This window comes from Capricornis sumatraensis, chromosome 2 (genome assembly GCF_032405125.1).
Source record: "Capricornis sumatraensis isolate serow.1 chromosome 2, serow.2, whole genome shotgun sequence".
In the NCBI taxonomy this organism is placed as follows: Eukaryota; Metazoa; Chordata; class Mammalia; order Artiodactyla; family Bovidae; genus Capricornis; species Capricornis sumatraensis.
Window position 1 is genome coordinate 53,067,222 of NC_091070.1, and position 22,253 is coordinate 53,089,474.

Below are 22,253 nucleotides of genomic sequence, written 5' to 3' on the forward strand. Positions count from 1 at the left end.
AGAATCTGAAAAAGAATGAATATGTGTATATGTATAACTTAATCACTTCGCTGTACATCTGAAACTAACACAACCTTGTAAATGAACTATATTTCAATAAATTTTTTAAAAAAGTGATGAAGAAAATGATAACAACGTAGGTTCAGTTTAAAAGTATGTCATGTCTATAGCCATCACATTGTGAAGAGCACAAAAAATGTGAAGACTGATCCTACCAATTTTTAAAAACTATTATCTGTTTCAGAAAGTAGTTGCTCACATCATCACTGACGAATGAGAGAAGTTCCAAAACATGCTTTTCCTTGTTTCACTTTCCTCTTATTCATTATTGTAAATGAAAAATCACATTGACACTACAGTCTTTCATCAACCACAACCACAAGTGTGGATGTAAGAGTTCAGCAAAAATCAATGAGTATATTCAGTGGGAATCATCTGTCTACACACATACTATACATCACACATATAACATATAGTATATATTATATGGGTGGCTCAGATGGTAAAGAATCTGCCTATAATGTAGAGACCCGGGTTCGATCCCTGGGGTGGGAAGATCCCCTGGAGAAGGGAATGGCTACCCACTACATTATTCTTGCCTGGGAAATCCCATGGAGGGAGGACCTTGGCGGGCCACAGTCCAGGGGTTGCAAAGGGTCGGACACGACTGAGAGTCCAACACTTTCACTTTCATATATTATATATTCTGTTTATAATGATGTACTGTCAACTGCACTACTTGTAAATTGTTTGTAATTAGATCGGTGACATACATACTAAAGTTACGTACATACATATAGACACTGTTTGTTTTCCAGAGAGTTGATTGTTAAAAACTGACCAGCGGGTGACTGGACTGAGCCCAGTCCTTGCTGGATGCTCAGCTTTCCAACAGGCTGTCTAAGTGGCTCCTCCCTATTTTGGATAGGCACATACCCAAAGGGCACATACCCTTCTACAGCCCCATCATCCCCACCACCAACACACACATACACAGACGTTTTTCAGAAACTTTAGCTGAATGGCTTTATCTTTTTAAAAAATTAAACTATAGTTGATTTACAATATGCTAATTTCCTCTGTACCGCAAAGTGATTCAGTTATATGTGCCTTCTTTTTCATATTCTTTTCTATTATGTCTATCATAGGATATATTTTAAAATTTACTTATTTATTTATTTTTGCCTGTCTGGGTCTTCACTGCCTAGTGGGCTTTTCTCTAGTTGTGGCGAGCAGGGGTTACTCTCTAGGTGTGGCGTGGGGGCTTTTCACTGCAGGGGCTTCTCCTGTTGTGGAGCACAGGCTCTAGGGTGTGCGGGCTTCAGTAGCTGTGGCTGCTGGGCTCCAGAGCACGGGCTCGAGAGTTGTGGCGCACAGGCTTAGTTGCTCTGTGGGATATGGGATCTCCCTGGATCAGGGATCGAACCCATGTCCTGCGTTGGCAGATGGATTCTTTACCACTGAGACCCCAGGGAAGCCCCTATCATAGGATACTGAATATAGGTTTCCTTTGTGCTATACAGTAGGACCTTATTGTTTACCCATTCAATACATACTGAATGGCTTGAACTTCATTCCGAATAGAACACTTCCTGACCCACTGATCATTTCCCCAGTCTCTTTTCCTCCAGTGTTTCCTTGCTCAAGCAAGGGTACCACCCTTAACCCAGATAGTCAAAGCACAAAGATGGGCTTCCCTGCTCCCTCTCCATCCACATGCATGCAGTCACTAAATTAGGCTGTTCCTGTCATCTTCATATTCCTCAAATCCATCTACTTTTCTCTGTCTTCTTCACTGCAATTTTCTCAGGTCCCCACACCTGCCATCTTCTGAATGGGTTATTACACAGCCTAGTACTTGGAGCAGTCAACAAACACTTGTGGAATGAAAGACTGGAGGAAAAATGATGCCAGTGATAAAACTGTGGTGACAATCACATGGTGAGCTCCTATTCTATACCAAGCACTGTGGAGGACACTTCACAAACGTGATTCACATGCAATTCCCAACTGTACAAAGCAGGTGTTTTTATGTCTATTTACAAATAAGAGAATTCCAGTTCAGAGAGGTTAAGCCATCTTTTCAAAGTCACACAGCAGCTGAAGGAGAGGAGCCAAGATTTGAATTCTTGAACTCTGGGTACATCTTAACCCAAAGGCCAGAGACGTCTTAATATACTACCCAGAAGACATGCATACAAAGATACGGGGCAGACCAAAAACAGATAAACAACAAACAGGTAAAAAAGCCTCACTTTTCAGTTGTACAAAGTTCCATATAATGGTTCAGACATGAGCTGCGGGAGATGGCATTTTATAGGGTATCAAATACTAGGTTTATACAAGTAGGAAAACAACTTTCCTTTGCTAGGTCTCCTTAATAAAAGACTTTGAAATAGATGTGACATTTCCTATTGGGGTTGTTAATATCTTTGCCCCCAAGCGGGCCTTAGCGACAGAGACCTGTAAGTGTGGCTGGGAAGGTGTTGGGGTGGGGTTCTGGCTCTTAGGGGCTCCCCTCCTGCTCAGGGCTCCTTCCCAGCGAGGCACAGGCTGAAATGCTGATCTGATGTTTGGTCTTTTGACAATTTTCACTTAATGAATTGATTCCTACAGTTCATTAACATACCCACTTCCACTTCTGTATACACATATGTCTTAATTAGCTGCTCATTGGCTGTTTAATTACAAGAAAACAGCTGACAGCTGCCTTGCTGAATTCTAATGGCAGACGCGTTGGAACGGCTACACATTTGCTTTTGACAACCAAGATTTATTCATAACTCTATGATTTATTGTGAATGCTCATATGCCTGAGTGGATTATTGTATTTTCCAAGCCAACTGAAATGTTGGGATCTGGGAGACTATGGAAGTGGGAATCCCTCTCATTTCACTCCTGAGGCTGAGAAGAGCAGAGAATCCTAGCTGGAAAGGTATGAATTCAATTTCAGGTTTATTTCTTTTGGGAACTTCCTGTTGGAATGTTCAGAAGTATGAAGGAGAGCAAAAAGACATATCTTTGGATAAACGTGGGCTTGAAAGTTAAGGATTTAAAGTTAAGAAAGAATATAACTGGCAACTTAATTTTACTGAGGGGGAAAGAGAGGGCATGCATAGATTAAAATCAAAGAAAGGAAGAGGCAAAAGAAATGATAAAATTAAAGTGGGGGGAAGCAGGAATAACATTCCAAAAGGAAGCAAAAGAAAAGGGAAATTTGTTCTTTAGAAAAAAAAAAAACAGGAAACATCATTTGCCAAAGTGAGCTAGTATGGCCCCACACTCAGGCAGCTGGTAGCAATAAATCATGGCAAGATGGATCTTCTCAACTACTTTCCCGTTCAGTAGTGACTGAACTCTCCGTAGAATTGTACGTGCAAATGCTCTCTGATTAAAGCTGACCTCATGTGTTGTATTTGGTAAGAGATGTCTGTTTTGCCATACATCTGGTGATCTGCCATGCTCAGATCCAACCCTGGTGACACATTCAGCAACAGTGATTCCCAAGCAGGCACGAGAGGCCCCACTCTGAGCCAGACACCATGGCATGCGCTATGCAGCACAAGCTCACAAGCCCAGCATTTTCTATGAGCAGAGGCATGATTAAGACCAAACCAAAGAAACTGAAAAAAAAACTAAAAACAAAAAACCCCCTCAAATATCCAAATCATCTGGATGCAAATTGGGGTTTAACACATCCAACCACTTGCGCACGTATTTCATCACAGGCCTGGAATATTTTGCTAAATAAAAAATTTGTTCTTACCACCTGTCTATAACAGAAATGAAATTCTGATGTCACAGGATATAACAGCCAAATCTAATTTTCATTTTAAATGGCTAGCTCTAATACTGGGGCCAAGTGCTATAAAGTACTGAAGTAAAAATGTTGAGCATAAATGTACTAATGCTGTAAAGTGGACAAGATTGACCCAGGGTGAGTGAAATTTTACAACTGAAATGAAAATATTAGAACCCTTAAAAAAGAAAAACAATTTGGGCCTAAAAGGAACATTTGTGGATATTTGTTTTTAACCTAAAACATAAACAACTCCAGAAAATGCTTTAACTCTTTAACAGGAAAAAAAAAAGGACTGATTTATATGTTCTGGGATATCTCTGAAAAGACTTGCTAATTTCAGAGAGAATATTTGTTAATGCAAAAAAAAAAAAAAAATTCCAAGTTCTCCCTTTCCTGCGTGGAAGACAAAGTTTTCATAAGACATCATCTTAAATGTATTAATTGATGAATAAATATTTTACACATGCATGGACTCTATTCTTAGACTTATCACAGGTAAAGGGTCTTAAGTGTAATCAGAAATCAATTTACTAACTTCAGTACTCAACTATACATTATTATTTAAGAAGTTAGGGACTTCCCTGGCAGTGCGGTGGTTAAGACTCCATACCTCCACTGTAGGGACCATGGGTTTTAAACACTGGTTGGGGAACTAAGATTCTGCATGCTGCATGACATGGGCAAAAACGAAATAAAAATTAAAACTGGCGCCAAAAAAAAAAAAAATCCGTGATGGACAAAAGTGATCAAAATTTAAAAAAGAAGTCATAGTTGAATGATAATCATAGTTAACACTACCATATGATATGTAGGAAAGTTGATATGAGAATAAGTCATAAGAGTTTTCATCACAAGGAGAAAAAATTTTCCCTTTCTTTATTTTTCTTTTTTTAAAAAATTGTATCTGCAGTTAACCTTTGAACAATGCAAGGGTTAGGGGTTGTAAACCCTCATTTAGTAAAAAATCCAAGTTTAACTTGACTCCCTGCAAACTGAACTACTAATAACAAATATTTAACAAAAATTTTGCATGTTGTATGAGCTATATAATGTATTCTTACAATAAAATAAGCCAGAGAAAAGAAAATGTTATTAAAAAATCACAGGGAGGAGAAAATATACTGACAGTCCTCGATTGTATTTATCAATACCATAAGTTTATGTCTTTTGTTTTCAAGATGAATTGTCTGTCAGTATCTACATCCACATTGTCATATACAGTATAGGAGATGTTATATGCATTAACAACAGTAGACATCAAATATGAAAAGATAACATTAAAAAGAAATTCATATTTATTTACAATTTCTCCTAAGTATTATTTATTGAAAAATATCTGTGTGAGTATAGGTCAGTGGACCCATGCAGTTCTAACTCAAGTTGTTCAAGCATCATATGTGTATGAGAAAATGAATGTTAGCTGAAATTATTTTGGTAACCATTTCACAAGATATGTAAATCATACTATCAAGGCTGAATGCCTTAAACTTACACAGTAACATATGCCAATTATTTCCCAACAAAACTGGGGGAAAAAGTTATGGTAGAGCCCCAAAGACTAAAAGAAAATGAGTGTGGAGATTCCTTAAAAAACTGGAAATAGAACTGCCTTATGACCCAGCAATCCCACTGCTGAGCATACACACCGAGGAAACCAGAATTGAAAGAGACACGTGTACCCCAATGTTCATCGCAGCACTGTTTATAATAGCCAGGACATGGAAGCAACCTAGATGTCCATCAGCAGATGAATGGATAAGAAAGCTGTGGTACATATACACAATGGAGTATTACTCCGCCACTAAAAAGGATACATTTGAATCAGTTCTAACGAGGTGGATGAAACTGGAGCCGATTATACTGAGTGAAATAAGCCAGAAAGAAAAACACCAATACAGTATACTAACGCATATATATAGAATTTAGAAAGATGGTAACGATAACCCTGTATGCAAGACAGCAAAAGAGACATGGATGTATAGAACAGACTTTTGGACTCTGGGGGAGAAGGAGAGGGAGAGGGTCGGATGATTTGGGAGAATGGCATTGAAACATGTATAATATCATGTAAGAAATGAATCGCCAGTCTGGGTTCAATGCAGGATACAGGATGCTTGCGGCTGGTGCACTGGGATTACCCAGAGAGATGGTATGGGAAGGGAGGTGGGAGGGGGGTTCAGGATTGGGAACTCATGTACACCCGTGGTGGATTCATGTTGATGTATGGCAAAACCAATACAGTACTGTAAAGTAAAATAAAGTAAAAAAAAAAAAGAATATGGATGAAAAACTGTGTGTGTGTTTTTTAATCTTGAGATAAAGGTTTCATCATTATCCTCTAAGCAGCCACTGTATCTAATACTGAAGGTAGGAACTGAAGTCAGATGATAAACAGAACCATGTCTCAAAAGAAAAGTGAAAAAGAAAGTGAAAGTCACTCAGTCATGTCTGACTCTTTGCGACCACATGGACTGTATCCATGGACTTCTCCAGGCCAGAATACTGGAATGGGTAGCCTTTCCCCTCTCCAGGGTATCTTCCCAACCCAGGGATCGACCCCTGGTCTCCTCCATTGCGGGGGGAATCTTTACCAGCTGAGCCACCAGGAAAGCCAAGAAGATGGAGTGGGTAGCCTATCCCTTCTCCAGTGGATCTTCCCAACTCAGGAATTACACCAGGATCTCCTGCATTGCAGGCAGATTCTTTAAAAGCTGAGCTACCAGGGAAGCCATATCTCAAAAGAAAGCCTCAACCATAAACACGTCAGCATTTGTATTCACTTTGAAGAGCCAAGTGAACCCTGAAAAGCAGCCTCTCATTTTATTTCTGGCCTTCTCCTCTGTCTCCATGCTCCACGGCCCGGCCTCTCCTCCCTGGCAAGCATGCCCAGCCTACATGACACCCCCTGCTAGTGCTCACTCAGGGCTGGGACCACTTTCTGTTCCAAAAGCTCAGAAACATCTTTTCTGACAGAGCTAAGCCCTTCTAGGCCTGGATTCAACAGTCTTCTGAAATGCAATATTCAAGGCTTGCCCAATGCTAATACACTGTTTCTTAATTATTTCCAAAGAACAAGGGCAATATTTTTATAATAAAAACCTTGGCATAACAGAGGTCTTAAAAATTTGGGATGGCATACTTGTCTAACCTTATCTTCCACTGTCTAGAGAAAGTAACCCGCTGCTGCTGCTGCTAAGTTGCTTCAGTCATGTCTGACTCTGTGCAACCCTAGAGATGGCAGCCCACCGGGCTCCCCCGTCCCTGGGATTCTCCAGGCAAGAACACTGGGGTGGGTGGGTTGCCATTTCCTTCTCTAATGCATGAAAGTGAAAAGTGAAAGTGAAGTTGCTCGGTTGCATCCGACTCCTAGCGACCCCATGGACTGCAGCCCACCAGGCTCCTCTGTTTATGGGATTTTCCAGGCAAGAGTACTGGAGTGGGTTGCCATTTCCTTCTCTGAAGTAACCTGCTACTCTTGTCAAACAAGGCTACTACATCTTGTCCCTAGAATACAACCAAGGCTTGCCCATTTTTAGGCTCTGGATGCCTAGTGGATGTGTGCTTCGTGGGTCACATCTCAGACTGTGGCCTCACCCTAGTATTGCGTTCTTCATATGCTACAAATGTCTCATCTCCACAAGTAGACTGTGAGCTGCATGAAGGAAGGATTCGGTCATCTTTTTTTTGGTTTGGTTTTGGCTGTGCTGCATCTTTGCTGTGGCAGGTGGGATTTCTATAGTTTTGCCACTCAGGGGCTTTCCCAGTTGCAGAGCATGGCCTCTTGAGTGCAAAGCCTCAGTAGTTGGGCTTGTTTGCCGTGCAGCACATGGGACCTTAGTTCCCCAACCAGGGATCGAACCCAAGTCCTCTGCAATGGAAGCGTGGAATCTTAAATCACTGAACTGCCATGTCTCTAGCCACACCACCCTGAAAGCACCCCATCTCGTCCTCTGTGTCTTTAGATTCCTTATAGCATTTATAAAGCACCCAAGGGGGCGCTCATATTTTCGTTGTTTATATTGGCAGAGCTACATATCAAATTGTGAATGGTCACAAAAGCAAGACTGGACTCACAGATGTCCTGGAAATAGTGTCTGACTATTCAGAGCACATTACTCAGGCTGGCCCAAGAATAACAAGCAGCACCAATACTCAGTGAGTGCTTCTTACACTAGCACTCTTGTGAGCGCTTGACCTAAACGTATGCAACAAGAGAGGCACAGAGAGGTTGGGTAGCTGCTCAAACTGGTAAATAGCAGAACTCTGACTTGAACCCAGGCAGTCTGGCTCAAGAATCAGAACATAAGTCTGACACTGTGCCGTCTCTCTGCACACAGCCAAAAGGACTTAGAGAGAGTGAGCTGGGAATACTCAGGAACCAGAAAAAGAGCTAAAAAGACATCTACTTGTGCTGTTCATGTGTAATGCTTACCTGAGCAAGCATGTGGTGAAGACAGAATCATTTCAGTGACTATATATAGGTCCTATGATTTCTTGTGGCTTCAGGTTGTTGTTTTTAAAATGCAATTCAAGATACATTCACAAAGTGACTTTTTTCAGACAAAGACTGAGTCACTTTTTTTTCTCTTATTAGATATCTATTTACATATCTAATCAGAAAAGTGAAAGTGAAGTTGTTCAGTAGTGTCTGATTCTTTGTGACCCCATGGAATGTAGCCTACCATACTCCTCTGTCTATGGGATTTTCCAGGCAAGAGTATTGGAGTGAGTTGCCATTTCCTTCTCCAGAGGATCTTCCCGACTCAGGGATCGAACCCAGGTCTTCCGCACTGTAGACAGACGCTTTACCATCTGAGCCACCAGGGAAGTCTAATCAGAAATTTTCCTTAAATTTGATGATTCTATCACAGAGATAAATTACTGACAATCTGTCATGATACAACCATCTCCATCTGGTTAGAATATGATAAATCATTAACACCACTGGCAAAAGTAGAAATTTCTTGACTTCACTCCTACTAGAGAAGAAAATGTTAGTTGTTATGTACATACCACCATATATAAAATAGATAACCAACAAAGACCTACTGTATAGACTAGAGGATTATACTCAGATGTTAAAGAATCTGCCTGCAATGCAGGGGATCCAGGTCAATCCCTGGGTTGGGCAGATCCCCTGGAGAAGGAAATGGCAACAAACTCCAGTATTACTGCCTGAAAATCCCATGGACAAAGGAGCTTGGTGGGCTACAGTCCATAGGGCTGCAAAGAGTTGGACACGACTGAGCAACTAACACACACATAAGGGAAAATAATCTGGAAAAGATTCTGAATAACTGTGCTGTACACCTGAAACTACCATGACATTGTAAAGCAACTATACTTCAATTAAAAAAATGTTAATTGAGGCAGAAACTATGGCACAGAACAAATACTACATTCATCAAATATAAACGCATACCACTGTATAGATCCTAGACTGGGCATAGGCCCAATCTGTTAATAAAATTAAGTCTTAGTTGTTTTCGATATTTCCACTGTATAAAGTCAATAGTGATGAAAAACAGAACTGCAGATAACCAAAACCACTTTGGCACTGAGGCTGCACAAGACCTGGAAGGGAACCTAGGAAAATGGCAACAGGGAAATAATAGCTGCCCTTTGCTTTCCTGTCACTTTCATTTTGTCATAAATAAACAAAGAAAACACACAATGTTTCTGCCTCTGTAAACAGTGGTACTCAGGGAATCAGTTCAAATCTTTTTGAATAGCATGTTGTTAATCTTCAGAACTGCTGGGGTGTTTCCTATGAAGTAGCCTGCGCCCTCTCCCTGGCCCTGCCCTGGACGCCATTCCTAGGTTCTGTATTCAATTCAATTTGCCACATTAAACTATGTGTGGCATTACTGAGAGACACAGACGGAGTGAGCAGCTTTGTCTGCTTGGGACCTGTCCACTTAAGAAAACACCTAGTTGATAGGCAATGCACAAAAATCAAGTCTGCTTGGAACTCCTGGTAGAGGACCACTGCTGGCTATATACCTTTCATCAAGAAGGGCCATGCTAAGCAATTATCTTCCAATTAAAAACAGGGGAAAAAAAAAGAGAAAAAAAGAGGCTATGCCATCCCCTACAAGGGACAAGAAGGTGCGAACACAGAGTGGGTGAGGATGACATGTGACAACTGTCCAGTCACATCAGCCAAATTAACCTCAAAAATCAATGAAACGACAGCTGTCATAGACAGATCCCTCTCTTCCTTACAGCTTGGGGTAACATAGGCCAAGCAGCTGATTTCATTTGTTTTAATTCAGTAATTAATTTGGAGGGAGGGCAAATTGAGGAAATAATTTATTTTCCTTGCTAATACAGAAACTTGAGGTCTTTAGGGTTACCAGAGAGATGAATAATTCAGTTTCCTTTGAGTAGAAAGTTCTCTATTTCTGAAGATGAGTGAATTAAAAAAAAAAAAAGTATGTAGTCGGTGTGCGGAAATCTCAAGCGTCCCCCAGATGAAATTGATATGAAGCATTTGTACACTTACAAAGTGGTAAATGTTACAGTGAATGATTAGCAATAAAACAAAGACATAAGGATGCTATGAGGGAAATTTCCTTTAAGTCTCTCAGTAGTTAGTTGTGTGTGAAGATGGTTTTGCATTTTATGACATTGTATTTTCTAATTTCACTAAAGGAAAGCTAACCAAATATGTGGATTTTATTTTTTTGCTTCAGCCTCCAAATGCTTTAGGGCTAATCCAGGCCTGGTTCAGTAGCAAGCAACTGTCTTCAGTAGCTGCAACTGGTTCAGTAGCAGCAAGCAGCGGCCTCCTGCGTGTCTAAATAGCTTCTCTCCTGTTTATTTTGCACTGTTTTATCCTGTAAGCAAGCTGTCTCAAGGCCCTTCCAAGATAAGCAGGAGGATTTAAATCTTAATAAATTGAAATTTGAATAACAGAGGCAACCTAGGTGCAGGGGTCTTGAATGATTAGGAGAAACGTCTCTATTTTCCATTCCCACATTATGCATGTGCTATACATGTTGCCCTGTGATCAGCATCGGTAATGATTAAAACAGTAACAACAGCAAGAAGACTATTAGATTTAAATAGCACTTTTCAGCTTATAAGGACTATTTATAGTTTTTATTTCTATTCTTGGAATAGTTCTAAAAGACAGGAAGAATGTCACTTTATGGATGAAGAAACAGAGTCACTAAAAGAGGAAGACGTGCCTAAAACAATAAGAACAAGTGGCGGCCCTGGGACCAGAACTCAGTTCTTCCCAAAAATCTTGCCACAGTTTGACAAGATGTATCAACATCTGTGTGCCAACAATAAATCAGATTTTCAATCGCATTCCCATTAAACTTCTAGGAAACGCTTTCTTATAAAGCTTATAACAGGGACATTACGGAAGTCTTAGAGTCATCTCTCTTTTGAAAGAAGATAACCAGAGAGATATCAAGGCTGGGACTGGAAGTGACAAATAAGCCACACACTGGCTTCTCTCCAGCCTGTTATTTTGATGAGAGGCATTTTATATGTGTGTGTGTGTGCGTGTGTGTATACACACATGTATCTATACATGAAACTTCCTTCATTGTAATGTGCACCCAATTCTTATTTCGTCCTGTTGTTTCTCATCACTCAAAAGCCAAGGGGTTGAATTTTTAGGCATCGTAGAAGTAAAAAATAAAAGTCACAAAGATACCCCCGCCCTGAACATTAATAGAAACAACAACAACAATTAAAAAGGCTTACCTTGCAGCCTTCACATGTAATGACACCATAATGGATTCCTGATGATTTGTCTCCACAGATCTTGCATGGAATAATTTCAATTTGAGCTGCAACAGAAGCACACAACCAGTTAATTACATTTTCTTTTAAACACCTTATAAAAGCGTTCCCTGATCAGCATTTGTATCGTGAAAACTAATAACCTGCTAAACATTATACTGCATTAACTATTCATTGCTGAACTGTGAGGGTCCCCCTAGAGCCCTGGACTAAATTATGGCTGCTCGTTATATAATAGCTTTCAGGTTATTAAAATGGGTCATTTGAGAAGGTGTTTAAGAACCCACAAGAAGACTGGAATCAGCATTTCAAAGCCTTCAAGAACTGGAGAGTTCACAGTTTAGGCCTCAGAGCAAAGCAGATACTAAAATGTTTCCTCCGATCTCATTTTCCATCATTATTTTTAAAAGGTCATAAATCTGTGTTGGCTAGAGCATTGTAGCTTGGTAGGTGAAGAAAAACAGACTCCAAAAAGTTAAGACTACTTAGGAAAACGATTCAGTTCAAGATATTAATAAGTTACATATGTTGGTAAGAATTCCTTACTCATCTTTTTTAAATTAATGGACTTGTCATGTGTTAAAAATTAGTCCATTTGTGTACGATCAAAACCTTTCAACCATAACGTTAATATGTTATCAGAATTTAATAGTGATGAATCTGGACAAACAGAATATGTCGCTTCTGAGTTGTTTACGCTGAAAATTGATTTTCTGGTACAGCATGCATGTGTTTCTATCTAACTGATTACTTAAAGATGTCTCATACTGGAAGAATAACCAAATAATTAATATATATTACACCAAAGTTCCCAAATATGATAAAGCACATTTCTAAGCAAACATATTTTATCTTGAGCAGAGTTGGAAAGAGCATAATTAAGGATTAAAAAATAACTTAAGGAATAGAATAATTAGGCAAAACAAAGTACTTGGACCACCTCTTACATATAATTTATGTGTGAAATAAAGAATTGACACTAGGCTAAATATACAGGATGGTAACATTCACCAGTTTACCTGAAACACGCCATTACACTAAATTTATTTCCATGGTTTTCACTACTGGATATTTAGATTATCTACTAAGTCACACACAGAAACACAAATTACAAGTGCCCAAGTATATTTCATTTTCATAAAGACCCTACCTAGTGCCATGCCTCACACAAAGCAATGACTGGTCTATGGAATGTATTGATATTGCATGATGTAACTAACACATGTACACAGAGTCCAATGTCATATTGAGCACAATTTCTTCCAATGTCATATCACATCATATCCAGGGATAATTTCCACAGCCACTTACTCTAGATCTGATGTAATGTTATATTCGATACTTTGAAAGAGCACACATTACTGGACTTAACCTCATTATACATGATGTGTTCCCGTTAACTTCCTTTCAAGGGGACTACAAGTACTGCAGGGTCTTTTAGTGAGTCCTTTTCCTATCAATCACTTTTAGTGTTGACTTACTTAGTTTCATTGTCCAGAGTTAGACACTGTTCAAAATCTCACATCCAATAAATGTGCCATAAACCCAAAGCCTTCTAATACCCCAATAATGGTGTCTTTGTACACTAATACGTCTATTTGGAATTATGCAGCTCAATATGTTATAAGATCACACTCAAGAAGGAAATGGCAATCCACTCCAGTATCCTTGCCTGGAAAATCTCATGGACAGAGGAGCCTGGTGGGCTATGGGGTCGCAAAGAGTCAGGCACAACTGAGTGACTAACACGAACATGAACACAAAGTTGGCCTCCTCATCTTAGAGACTGGCTTGATTTCTTCAAGGAGAATTCTTTGTTAAATCTAAACTCTAGTAATGTTATACACTTTTGGCTCCTCCAATATTTTTAATATATGATAGAGGCAAAGTTTTATGCCATAGATTGTTTGCAGCTCTAGAGAGAGATGATTTTGCCCAGTGTTTTTTAGAGACAAAACCCAAGTGGTAGTAGAAAAAGCCTGAAAGGTGGTATCAACTGAAAGTTATTGCCTGGATTCTCCTATGTGAATGAACTAGTCTATAATGAGAACCAGCCTGCCCCATCCCAAACCCTCAGGAAGAGAATAAATAGACCACACAAAGTACTTGAAAGTGTTCATCATTCAGTCATGTTTGACTCTTTGCGACCCCATGGACTGTAGCCCACCAGGCTCCTCTGACAATGGCATTCTCCAGGCAAGAATATTGGAGTGGGTTGCTATTTCCCCCTCCAGGGGATGGGACTGAACCTGGGTCTCCTGCATTGCAGGCAAATTGTTTACCATCTGAGCCATCAGGGAAGCCCCATCTACTAAATTCAACTGATGTAAGAAATAAGGAAGACAGACACTGAGCTGCTTCTGCTTATACCTCACCTCAAACTGTATTAAGAAAAATTAGACAAATCTTGTTAGGCCCTTTATAGTTTAAGTCAGCATCAAAGTGAAAAGCAATCCTAGCACTAAACTTGGGCCTTTCAAGAGTTATTTTCTTTAAAAAAAAAAAAGTTTATTTTTCTATCTTTGCAGAGAAGGTGATGGCATCCCACTCCAGTACTCTTGCCTGGAAAATCCCATGGATGGAAAAGCCTGGTAGCCCTACAGTCCATGGGGTCACGAAGAGTCGGACACGACCGAGCGACCTCATTTTCACTTTTCATTTTCATGCATTGGAGAAGGAAATGGCAACCCACTCCAGTGTTCTTGCCTGGAGAATCCCAGGGACGGCGGAGCCTGGTGGACTGCCGTCTATGGGGTCGCACAGAGTCGGACACGACTGAAGTGACTTAGCAGCAGCGGCATCTATCTTTGATTGCACTGGGTCTTCATGGCTTTGTGCTGGCTTTCTCTAGCAATGGGTCTTCACTGCTGTGAGCTGCATTGTGGTGAGAGGGGGCTGTTTTCATTTTGGTGTGTGGGCTTTCCATTGTGATGGCTTCTTTTGTTGCAGAGCATGGGCTTTAGGAGTTGCAGCACGTGGGCTCAGTAGTTGTAGTGCATGGGCTTAGCTGCCTGGAGTCATGTGGGATCTTCACGGGCCAGGGATTGAACCCATATTCCTTGCATTGGCAAGGGAATTCTTAACCATTGACCACCAAGGAAGCCTAAGGGTTATTTTCATTTCATCTTAGCAATGGGGAGATCAAGCCTACCTATTTAGTCCTTGATAAGATAGGAAAAGCACTAGGCAGGCCTAAAGGGGACCACTGAGTAGAACTATGTGTATCTGGATCAAATGGAAAATGGTGTACAGTTGTTCAGTGCTTGGACTGCTAGTGAATGATCCAAGAGAAGTGCCATGATGATGTGTAAGGCAGTGACCAAAATGCCTACCAATGGCTCCTGGAATCTTGAAAGTGGTCTGGAAGCCTGGCAAGGAAGGGTTTGCTCATGATGGGGCTGCCCCTGGGATTGGCACCCCAACCCGGAACTTCTACCCTTGGGATGGCTCTCAACCAGGCCAGGAAGAGGTTGAGAGTGGGGGTGGGAAAGTCACTGTGGTTTAAATCCAGAGTTTGGAGTTACTACCACAAAGGACCATTGGCCTAAGCCAGGCTCCCAAACTCTTGCTCTTTAGTCTTGCTGTAGCTCTGGAGGGCACTCTAGCTGAGACATATTTTACAAGACTTTATGGAAGCCAAGATGCTTCCTATGAATGGACTCACTGTAGACTGCCCTGCACTGTCAAGTGAGGGGCGAACTGCCTAGACCTTTGGTCCCTGCACTGTGTTTGTGCTTGGCTCCAGTGGGCAGTGTTGGCCAAAGATTCCAGATTAGAACAAGCTTCCCTAGGAACCTTGTGGTGAGGTGATGGGAGGGTTCATCAAAGCCAGGTTCTGATATTTTAATTCATCGGATTGAACTATTCTTCTAACCTACCTCTTTGGGTGGCTCTCCTAGCTCAGAAGAAAATTTCAAACGCAAGTGCTCTTTAGGAAATGACTAAAATCCACTTGCCCGCAAAAGCAAATTCTCTGAAAGTGATCTGATCACATGTGTTGATCTTTCCAGAAAGCAAACATTTGCAGATCAGAGCAGGGCACTTACTCAATCTTCCATTCAATCCAACAATGCACAAAAAAACACCTCCTCCTACCTTTTTTAGTCAAGGTACAGAATTCAGATGTATCAAAGAGGAAAAAAAAAAAGTCAATGCCTCACAAATTTTTCAAAAGGAAAGCAGTTCAGCTCCACAAATTGGTATTTTCAGACCAATAAGAGGGAACAGGACAAAAATCTCCCTGCCCTTCGCTTTCCATCCCTCAGGCTTTTCCATTTTCTAACAGGCAGTGTTGTGTCTTTTCAAAATAATCTTCTTGTAACAAAAATTATGAGTCTTGGCCCATATATATACTGCACATATTAACTCCCCAAGTATTTCAAAGGATGAAATCTGTCCGACACCACTGCTGTCACGAGTATATTGATTAAATTAGTCTACATCCATATTCATTGCAGCAAAGAGAGTTTATTGTGTAGCACGGAATAGCTGAAGCAAGATGCGCACATATAATCATGAACTGGCTTAACAATGAACAATCTTGCTATGAAAAATTCTAATTTGCCCACATTTTCAGCTCTATTGCCTAAATAATTTGCTCTTTCATGCACCCTAAATAATTCAAGCAGCTCTCCACACCTGCACAGGCAAATTTCTGCAGTTTTCAAGGAGCTAACAACAAGTGGCAATGGGGCTTCAGGAAATTCTGGAATGCAGGTGTGCTAATTAGCCAAGTGGTCCTTAAGCTGGGCTGTCATTTAGCACTGCACCTCTGAAAAAAGTCTGCTTTCTACTTTTCGTCATGGAAGATAACAAGCCATTGGTGTTCTCAACACCTGACTTGTTTCTCAGACTTATTTCTGGTGTTATCTTGGTCCAGAGAAAAATGCCTGTTCTCCCTGAGAACTAAAAAATACAAAAAAATTTTTTAAATGTAACTGCACAAGAGTTGTGTCCATCACTTCAATCTGTGGGTGAAGAGTGATCTCTCAACAATAATCTAAATGGATAGATAGTAATCAAAGGAAAGAAAAAGAAAGTTGCTCAGTCGTGTCCGACTCTTTGCGACCCCATGGACTGTAGCCTACCAGGCTCTTCCATCCACTAGATTTTCCAGGCAAGAATACTGGAGTGGGTTGCCATTTCATTCTCCAGGGGATCTTCCTGACCCAGGGATTGAACCCAGGTCTCCTGCATTGTAGGCAGACGCTTTACCATCTGAGCCACCAGGGAAGTCCAGATAGTAATCAATAATATCTACAAATATTCAGGCTTATAACATGTCAGGCATTATCTAATCTGCTATTCTAACAGCCCTACAATGTAGGTGGTATCATGTGATCATCATCTGTATTTTTTTAGATGACAAAACTGAAGCTCAGAGAGGCTAGATAACTTGCCCAATGCCAGAGAAGGAAGAGGTAAGGCTGGAAGGTGGACACATTTTGTCTTTTTCTCTAGTTCAAAGTCTTGCACCCCCTTGGTCCTGCCCCTTCCTCATACTGCACAGTCAAACTGAATGTCTCCAATACCTTCAAACATCAGGACAAACTGCTCCTGGTAAGAAATCATTAACCGAGGATCAAAAGACGTCCCATAGGTAATCTAGTTAAACTTAATACTACTGAGAACTGATGTCAAGATGTCTGTCTAGTTTATAACTGGAAATAATCATCAACCTTCTGAGACCATTCTTTTCAATTTTATAAAATACCAAGTAGAGTTTTGGGACCTTAGGGTGACCAGTACCAACGCTGAACACTTCTTAAGACCAGGAAAGTTACTTCACCTACCTGTCAGTCTCCGTTTCCTATTTGAAGAGTCAGTGATTTGATGTCTACACGACATAGCACATACGACCATTCTATATATGTATTCTATATATATGCACACCACACAATTCTTAGAAAGAGTTGGCACTCAAAACACAGTTATTATTATTGTTATTGTTGATAAGAAATCCTGCCTTATAGCGAAATGAAATTCTTTTCTGCAGACTTTAAGCTCTTTCCAAAGTGAGGATAGAGAAAAGCAGCTTATCCTCCAAATAATATGACAGGCAGTTCATACCAGCTACCACAGCAATCCTTTACAACGTTGGCACTTAACTGTTTGGTACAACACAGCAGCATGTTGCAATCAATGTGGGATGTGTCACAGGCATTCATTGCTAATAATAGCAAAAAAAAAAAATTAGAGATTTTAATGGCTCATATAAAAAATAAACTAATACAGACCTAAGCTTATCCCAATAATATCTTTCACTCTAGCTCACTTGCATAACTATATACTTTCTTGAATTGGTCTGAACAGGGTGGGATTATTGCTAGACTTGCTAGGAAATGGGCAAACCCTGGGTACATCCATGACAGTATGTCACATATATGAATGCTAAGCAATTGTGTGTGTTTTGCAAAAACTGTCAAGAACTGCTGCTTTAAAAAAAAAAAAAAGTAGTTTTACACCAATCTGTTGGCAGTATTTTTCCTGGAAGGCTGAGACTATGGAGGACTTTTCACCTGCTATGTTACATATTCCTCTAAAGTTTGAATTTTTTTACTACCAACATGTATTACTTTTGTAAGCAGAAAAACCAATAAAGATTAAAAAGAAAAACCCTAAGGCATTTGATTTTATTTTCAGCAAAAAATGGCTTGAGTCCTTTATGGATTAGTCACTTTATTTTATCCCCTGTTTAAAACTGCTGGGGTATTAAAGGCTTCAGCAGCTGCCTGGATGGCAGTCTGGCTTGCGTGTCAAGGCCAGCTGTGGGGGGAATAGGGAGTCTTCACCTGGTTCCCTGGAGGGACTTTGGTGACTCCTGACTTCTATAGTTTTATAGCCCCTCTGGTCTGGCATCACTAGTTTCAGGGTCTCCAAGGACTCTGATGGTGCCCAGCTGAGGGGTCAGAAGTAGGGGCTGAAATTCACCTGCTTGTGAGCCCTGCTGCAGAGTGGCTGGAGTAGCCTGGAGTAAGGGAGCCTTCTCCTCTCTCCACTGTCTCATTGTTGTTGCCCAAGGCCCCAGGCCACCATCAGGGTTTGTAGAGAGCTCACAATGCAGCTTCATGGTGGGAGAGAACAGACTGTGGAATTCGAACAGTCTGGCATATTCTGTCACCCTGGACCTAAGGCTCCGAGTATAGAATGCATTTGTTTCCCAGGCCAGGCATGGTCAATAGTCCTCCTGGGTGAGGAGGGCCGAGTTCCAATTACATACTCTGCAAACTAATAATCAACTTGTTCTGCCATTTTGTCTACTAAATATATACTAAATATAATACTGGTATGTGCCCCTGGTATAGCCTTTTCTTCCACTGACTTTTGGATTTTCTTCATTATAGTCCTTGATCCTAGTTGGACATGACCAAAGCAATGACTCCCCTAATAGAAAAGTCCTACCCCTTAGGTCAAGCTGTCTTGTGGTCATTTCTGGCAGCAACAGTAATACTTGATACTTGCAGAGTTCTGTAACAGTTTTTAAAGTTTTTGTCCTCATTGGCTTCTTTTGGTTTTGGTGTTCACAACAACTCTGAAGTAGGCAGATGGGTCTTATTAAGCCCCATTCTGCACATGTGGAAAATGAACCTCAGGAGGGTTAAATGGCTTCTTCTCTCTGTCTTGATTTCTCAGGGTTTAATTGTAGAGGCAGCCACCAAAGGAGGGGGGAACAATAAAGCTTGGTGTCTCTTTCTTCCTTAGAATTATTTGATGCCTTTAGGTTTATGTCATCGTCAGTCTGGGGCTCTCAAGGGGAAATGCCATGAGAGAGTAAGAGGTGGAGGCTGACCCAGCTAAGAAATGGAATTGGCAATCCTGCATTTCCCTGTGACCCTCAACTCCCTGGGTGGCCTCAAGCAAGTCGCTTACATCTCTACTTCCTCCATCTATAAAATGGGAATAACTCCCACCTCCCAGGCAGGTGGTGGTAAATGAATGCTCACAAAACTCTTTGAAGATGAAAAGACCTATATAAATGGGAAGCTTTAGGAAGCTTGGCATATCATCCTTGGCAAGGACCAGGACGCGGTTCCCTCACTACCCACAACAGGCTCTGCCACAAAGAGAGTAAAGAAAAACCCAAGGAACTGTAATTTTCATCTGCTAACTAGACTCCCTTAAAGTTTTTCTTTAATTGTTGGTTTCCAAAATGCCTTCCTGAGGGACTGTGTATGTGTGTGTAAGTTGCTTCAGTCGTGTCAGATTCTTTGTGACCCCATGGACTGTAGTCCACCAGGCTCCTCTGTCCATGGGGATTCTCCAGGCAAGAATATTGGAGTGGGCTGCCCTGCCCTCCTCCAGAATCTTCCCGACCCAGGGATCGAACCCAGGTCCCCTTAAGTCTCCTGCATTGGCAGGCAGGTTCTTTACCACTAGCGCCACCTGGGAAGCCCTGAGGTGACTAATGAATTCAAATGTCACTATCTTTGTCTCAGCTTGACAGACACATAGATGGAGAAGTCACTTCTAACAGTGTCACAAGCAAAGTCACTGAACTAAGCCTTTCACCAGGATCTGGGGTGTCTTGCAGAGGGAGGGATCATGGAAATGGCATGATTTCTGCATTTTAAACACAATAAACACGTTACCCTCTGACATTCTAATCCTCGGTATTAAGTTTATGTCTGACTCAAGTGTTAGTCGCTCAGTCCTGTCCAACTCTTTGCAACCCTGTGGACTGTAGCCTGCCAGGCTCCTCTGTCTATGGAATTCTCCAGGCAAGAATACCGGAGTGGGTAGCCATTCCCTTCTCCAAGGGATCTTCCTAACCAAGGGATCGAACCCAGGTGTCCTGCATTGCAGGCAGATTCTTTACTGTCTAAGCCACCAGGGAAGTCTGACTCAAAGGACCCTGTTAAACTACAGCCATGAAAAAAAAAAAAGTCCTGTGCCTTACTTCGCCTTCCCCCACCCCACCGAAGTTCTAAACCTTTTGTACTATTTAAAGCCACCTCTTAAAAGCTTTAACTTGATTGTGGTTTCTGCTGAAAATGTAACAGCTTTTTAAAAATCATTTTTAAAAATAAAAGTGTTACATATACTTGCCAAATACTTACACACAAACATACTTCAAACTCTCCAACAGATCAAGCATTTGCAAACGAAATCTAAAATACGACAAAATCAGAGTTTTGAAACAGTAACTCTTTCCTTCAGTCTTTAGCAAGTAAAATTTAGGCACTTAAGAGTTAAAACTCTGGGCCAGAAGGCCCCATATGAATTCAGAGAAAGCTGAGCCGTGTATGCAGGAAATCTCTGCAGAATGAAGAAGATAGGCACATGCTGTCATGTGGCTTTCTGTGAATATGCAGGTAGTTCTGACAACGGGAACTGAGTATTAATCCTTTGTGATATGTTTCTATCTCTGCTGGATTAAGCTTTCCAGAGAAACTGACTCGCATTCCCTGATGCACATGTGTCTTTGCTAAAAGCCAAATCCAAACGGGTACTTTTATCCCTAGACAGAGAAATTATGTCAAATTGGAGAAGAAACAGATTTTTCATATAGAAGATCAGTGGATGGTTGTGATTTTTAGATCAAGTTCTCTTTCTTGAATTCTCCTACTACACAGCCGTGCACAGAAGACCTCAATTTAAGGCAGCATACTCTTTTATTTATTTTTTTTTGTAATTATTGGTGACCAACTAAAACTTTGGACAAAATAATTGAACAGTAAGAGAAATTGCTTCCTAATTTTACTTATCCAGGAGGTCAAATGCTGAATAAATTCTCACCCAACAAAAGATGATGCTGTTAAAATCAGCAACACAAATACTTTTCTCTTTTTTGGGGTCTTTCCTAATCTAATCTCCATCACTTTTGTGAACAATGGAATGTACTTGTTTTTGAGGATTTGTGGGGTTATGTGAAATCAACAATGAAGACAAAGGTAACTGGCCATTCAGCTAATTATTCTCAGTTAGGATAAGACCCCTCAGTGGAAACAGTGTCAGACTTTATTTTTGGGGGCTCCAAAATCACTGCAGATGGTGACTGCAGCCATGAAATTAAAAGACGCTCACTCCTTGGAAGGAAAGTTATGACCAACCTAGCATATTCAAAAGCAGAGACATTACTTTGCCAACAAAGGTCTGTCTAGTCAAGGCTATGGTTTTTCCAGTAGTCATGTATGGATGTGAGAGTTGGACTGTGAAGAAAGCTGAGTGCTGAAGAATTGATGCTTTTGAACTGTGGTGTTGGAGAAGACTCTTGAGAGTCCCTTGGACTGCAAGGAGATCCAACCAGTCCACACTAAAGGAGATCAGTCCTGAGTGTTCTTTGGAAGGAATGATGCTAACACTGAAACTTCAGTACTTTGGCCACCTCATGCGAAGAGCTGGCTCATTGGAAAAGACTCTGATGCTGGGAGGGGTTGGGGGCAGGAGGAGAAGGGGATGACAGAGGATGAGATGGCTAGATGGCATCACTGACTCGATGGATATGAGTTTGAGTGAACGCCGGCAGTTGGTGATGGACAGGGAGGCCTGGTGTGCTGCGATTCATGGGGTCGCAAAGAGTCGGACACAACTGAGTGACTGAACTGAACTGAAGATTCTAGAATTAACTACATTTTTTCAAAATAAAGTTCTTAGAGATTTTCTAGGACCTTGAGATCAGATATGTCTAATCAAAATCCTTCTCTTAAGTTTCTCAGTGTGGGTTAAGCCATTTAATAACAGCAAGAAAAAG

At 40.9% G+C, this 22,253-nt stretch overlaps 1 protein-coding gene across 3 annotated transcripts in view; it reads right to left on the reverse strand.

Annotated features, from left to right (window-relative positions):
• The window catches only part of RORA (RAR related orphan receptor A), an 804,441-nt gene that overhangs the window by 36,631 nt on the left and 745,557 nt on the right, over positions 1–22,253 (reverse strand). For all 3 annotated transcript variants that reach the window (XM_068964370.1, XM_068964368.1, XM_068964369.1), the window contains one exon: positions 11,525–11,610. In XM_068964370.1, coding sequence (XP_068820471.1) covers positions 11,525–11,610 — 86 coding nt within the window. The remainder of the gene's footprint in view (positions 1–11,524; positions 11,611–22,253) is intronic.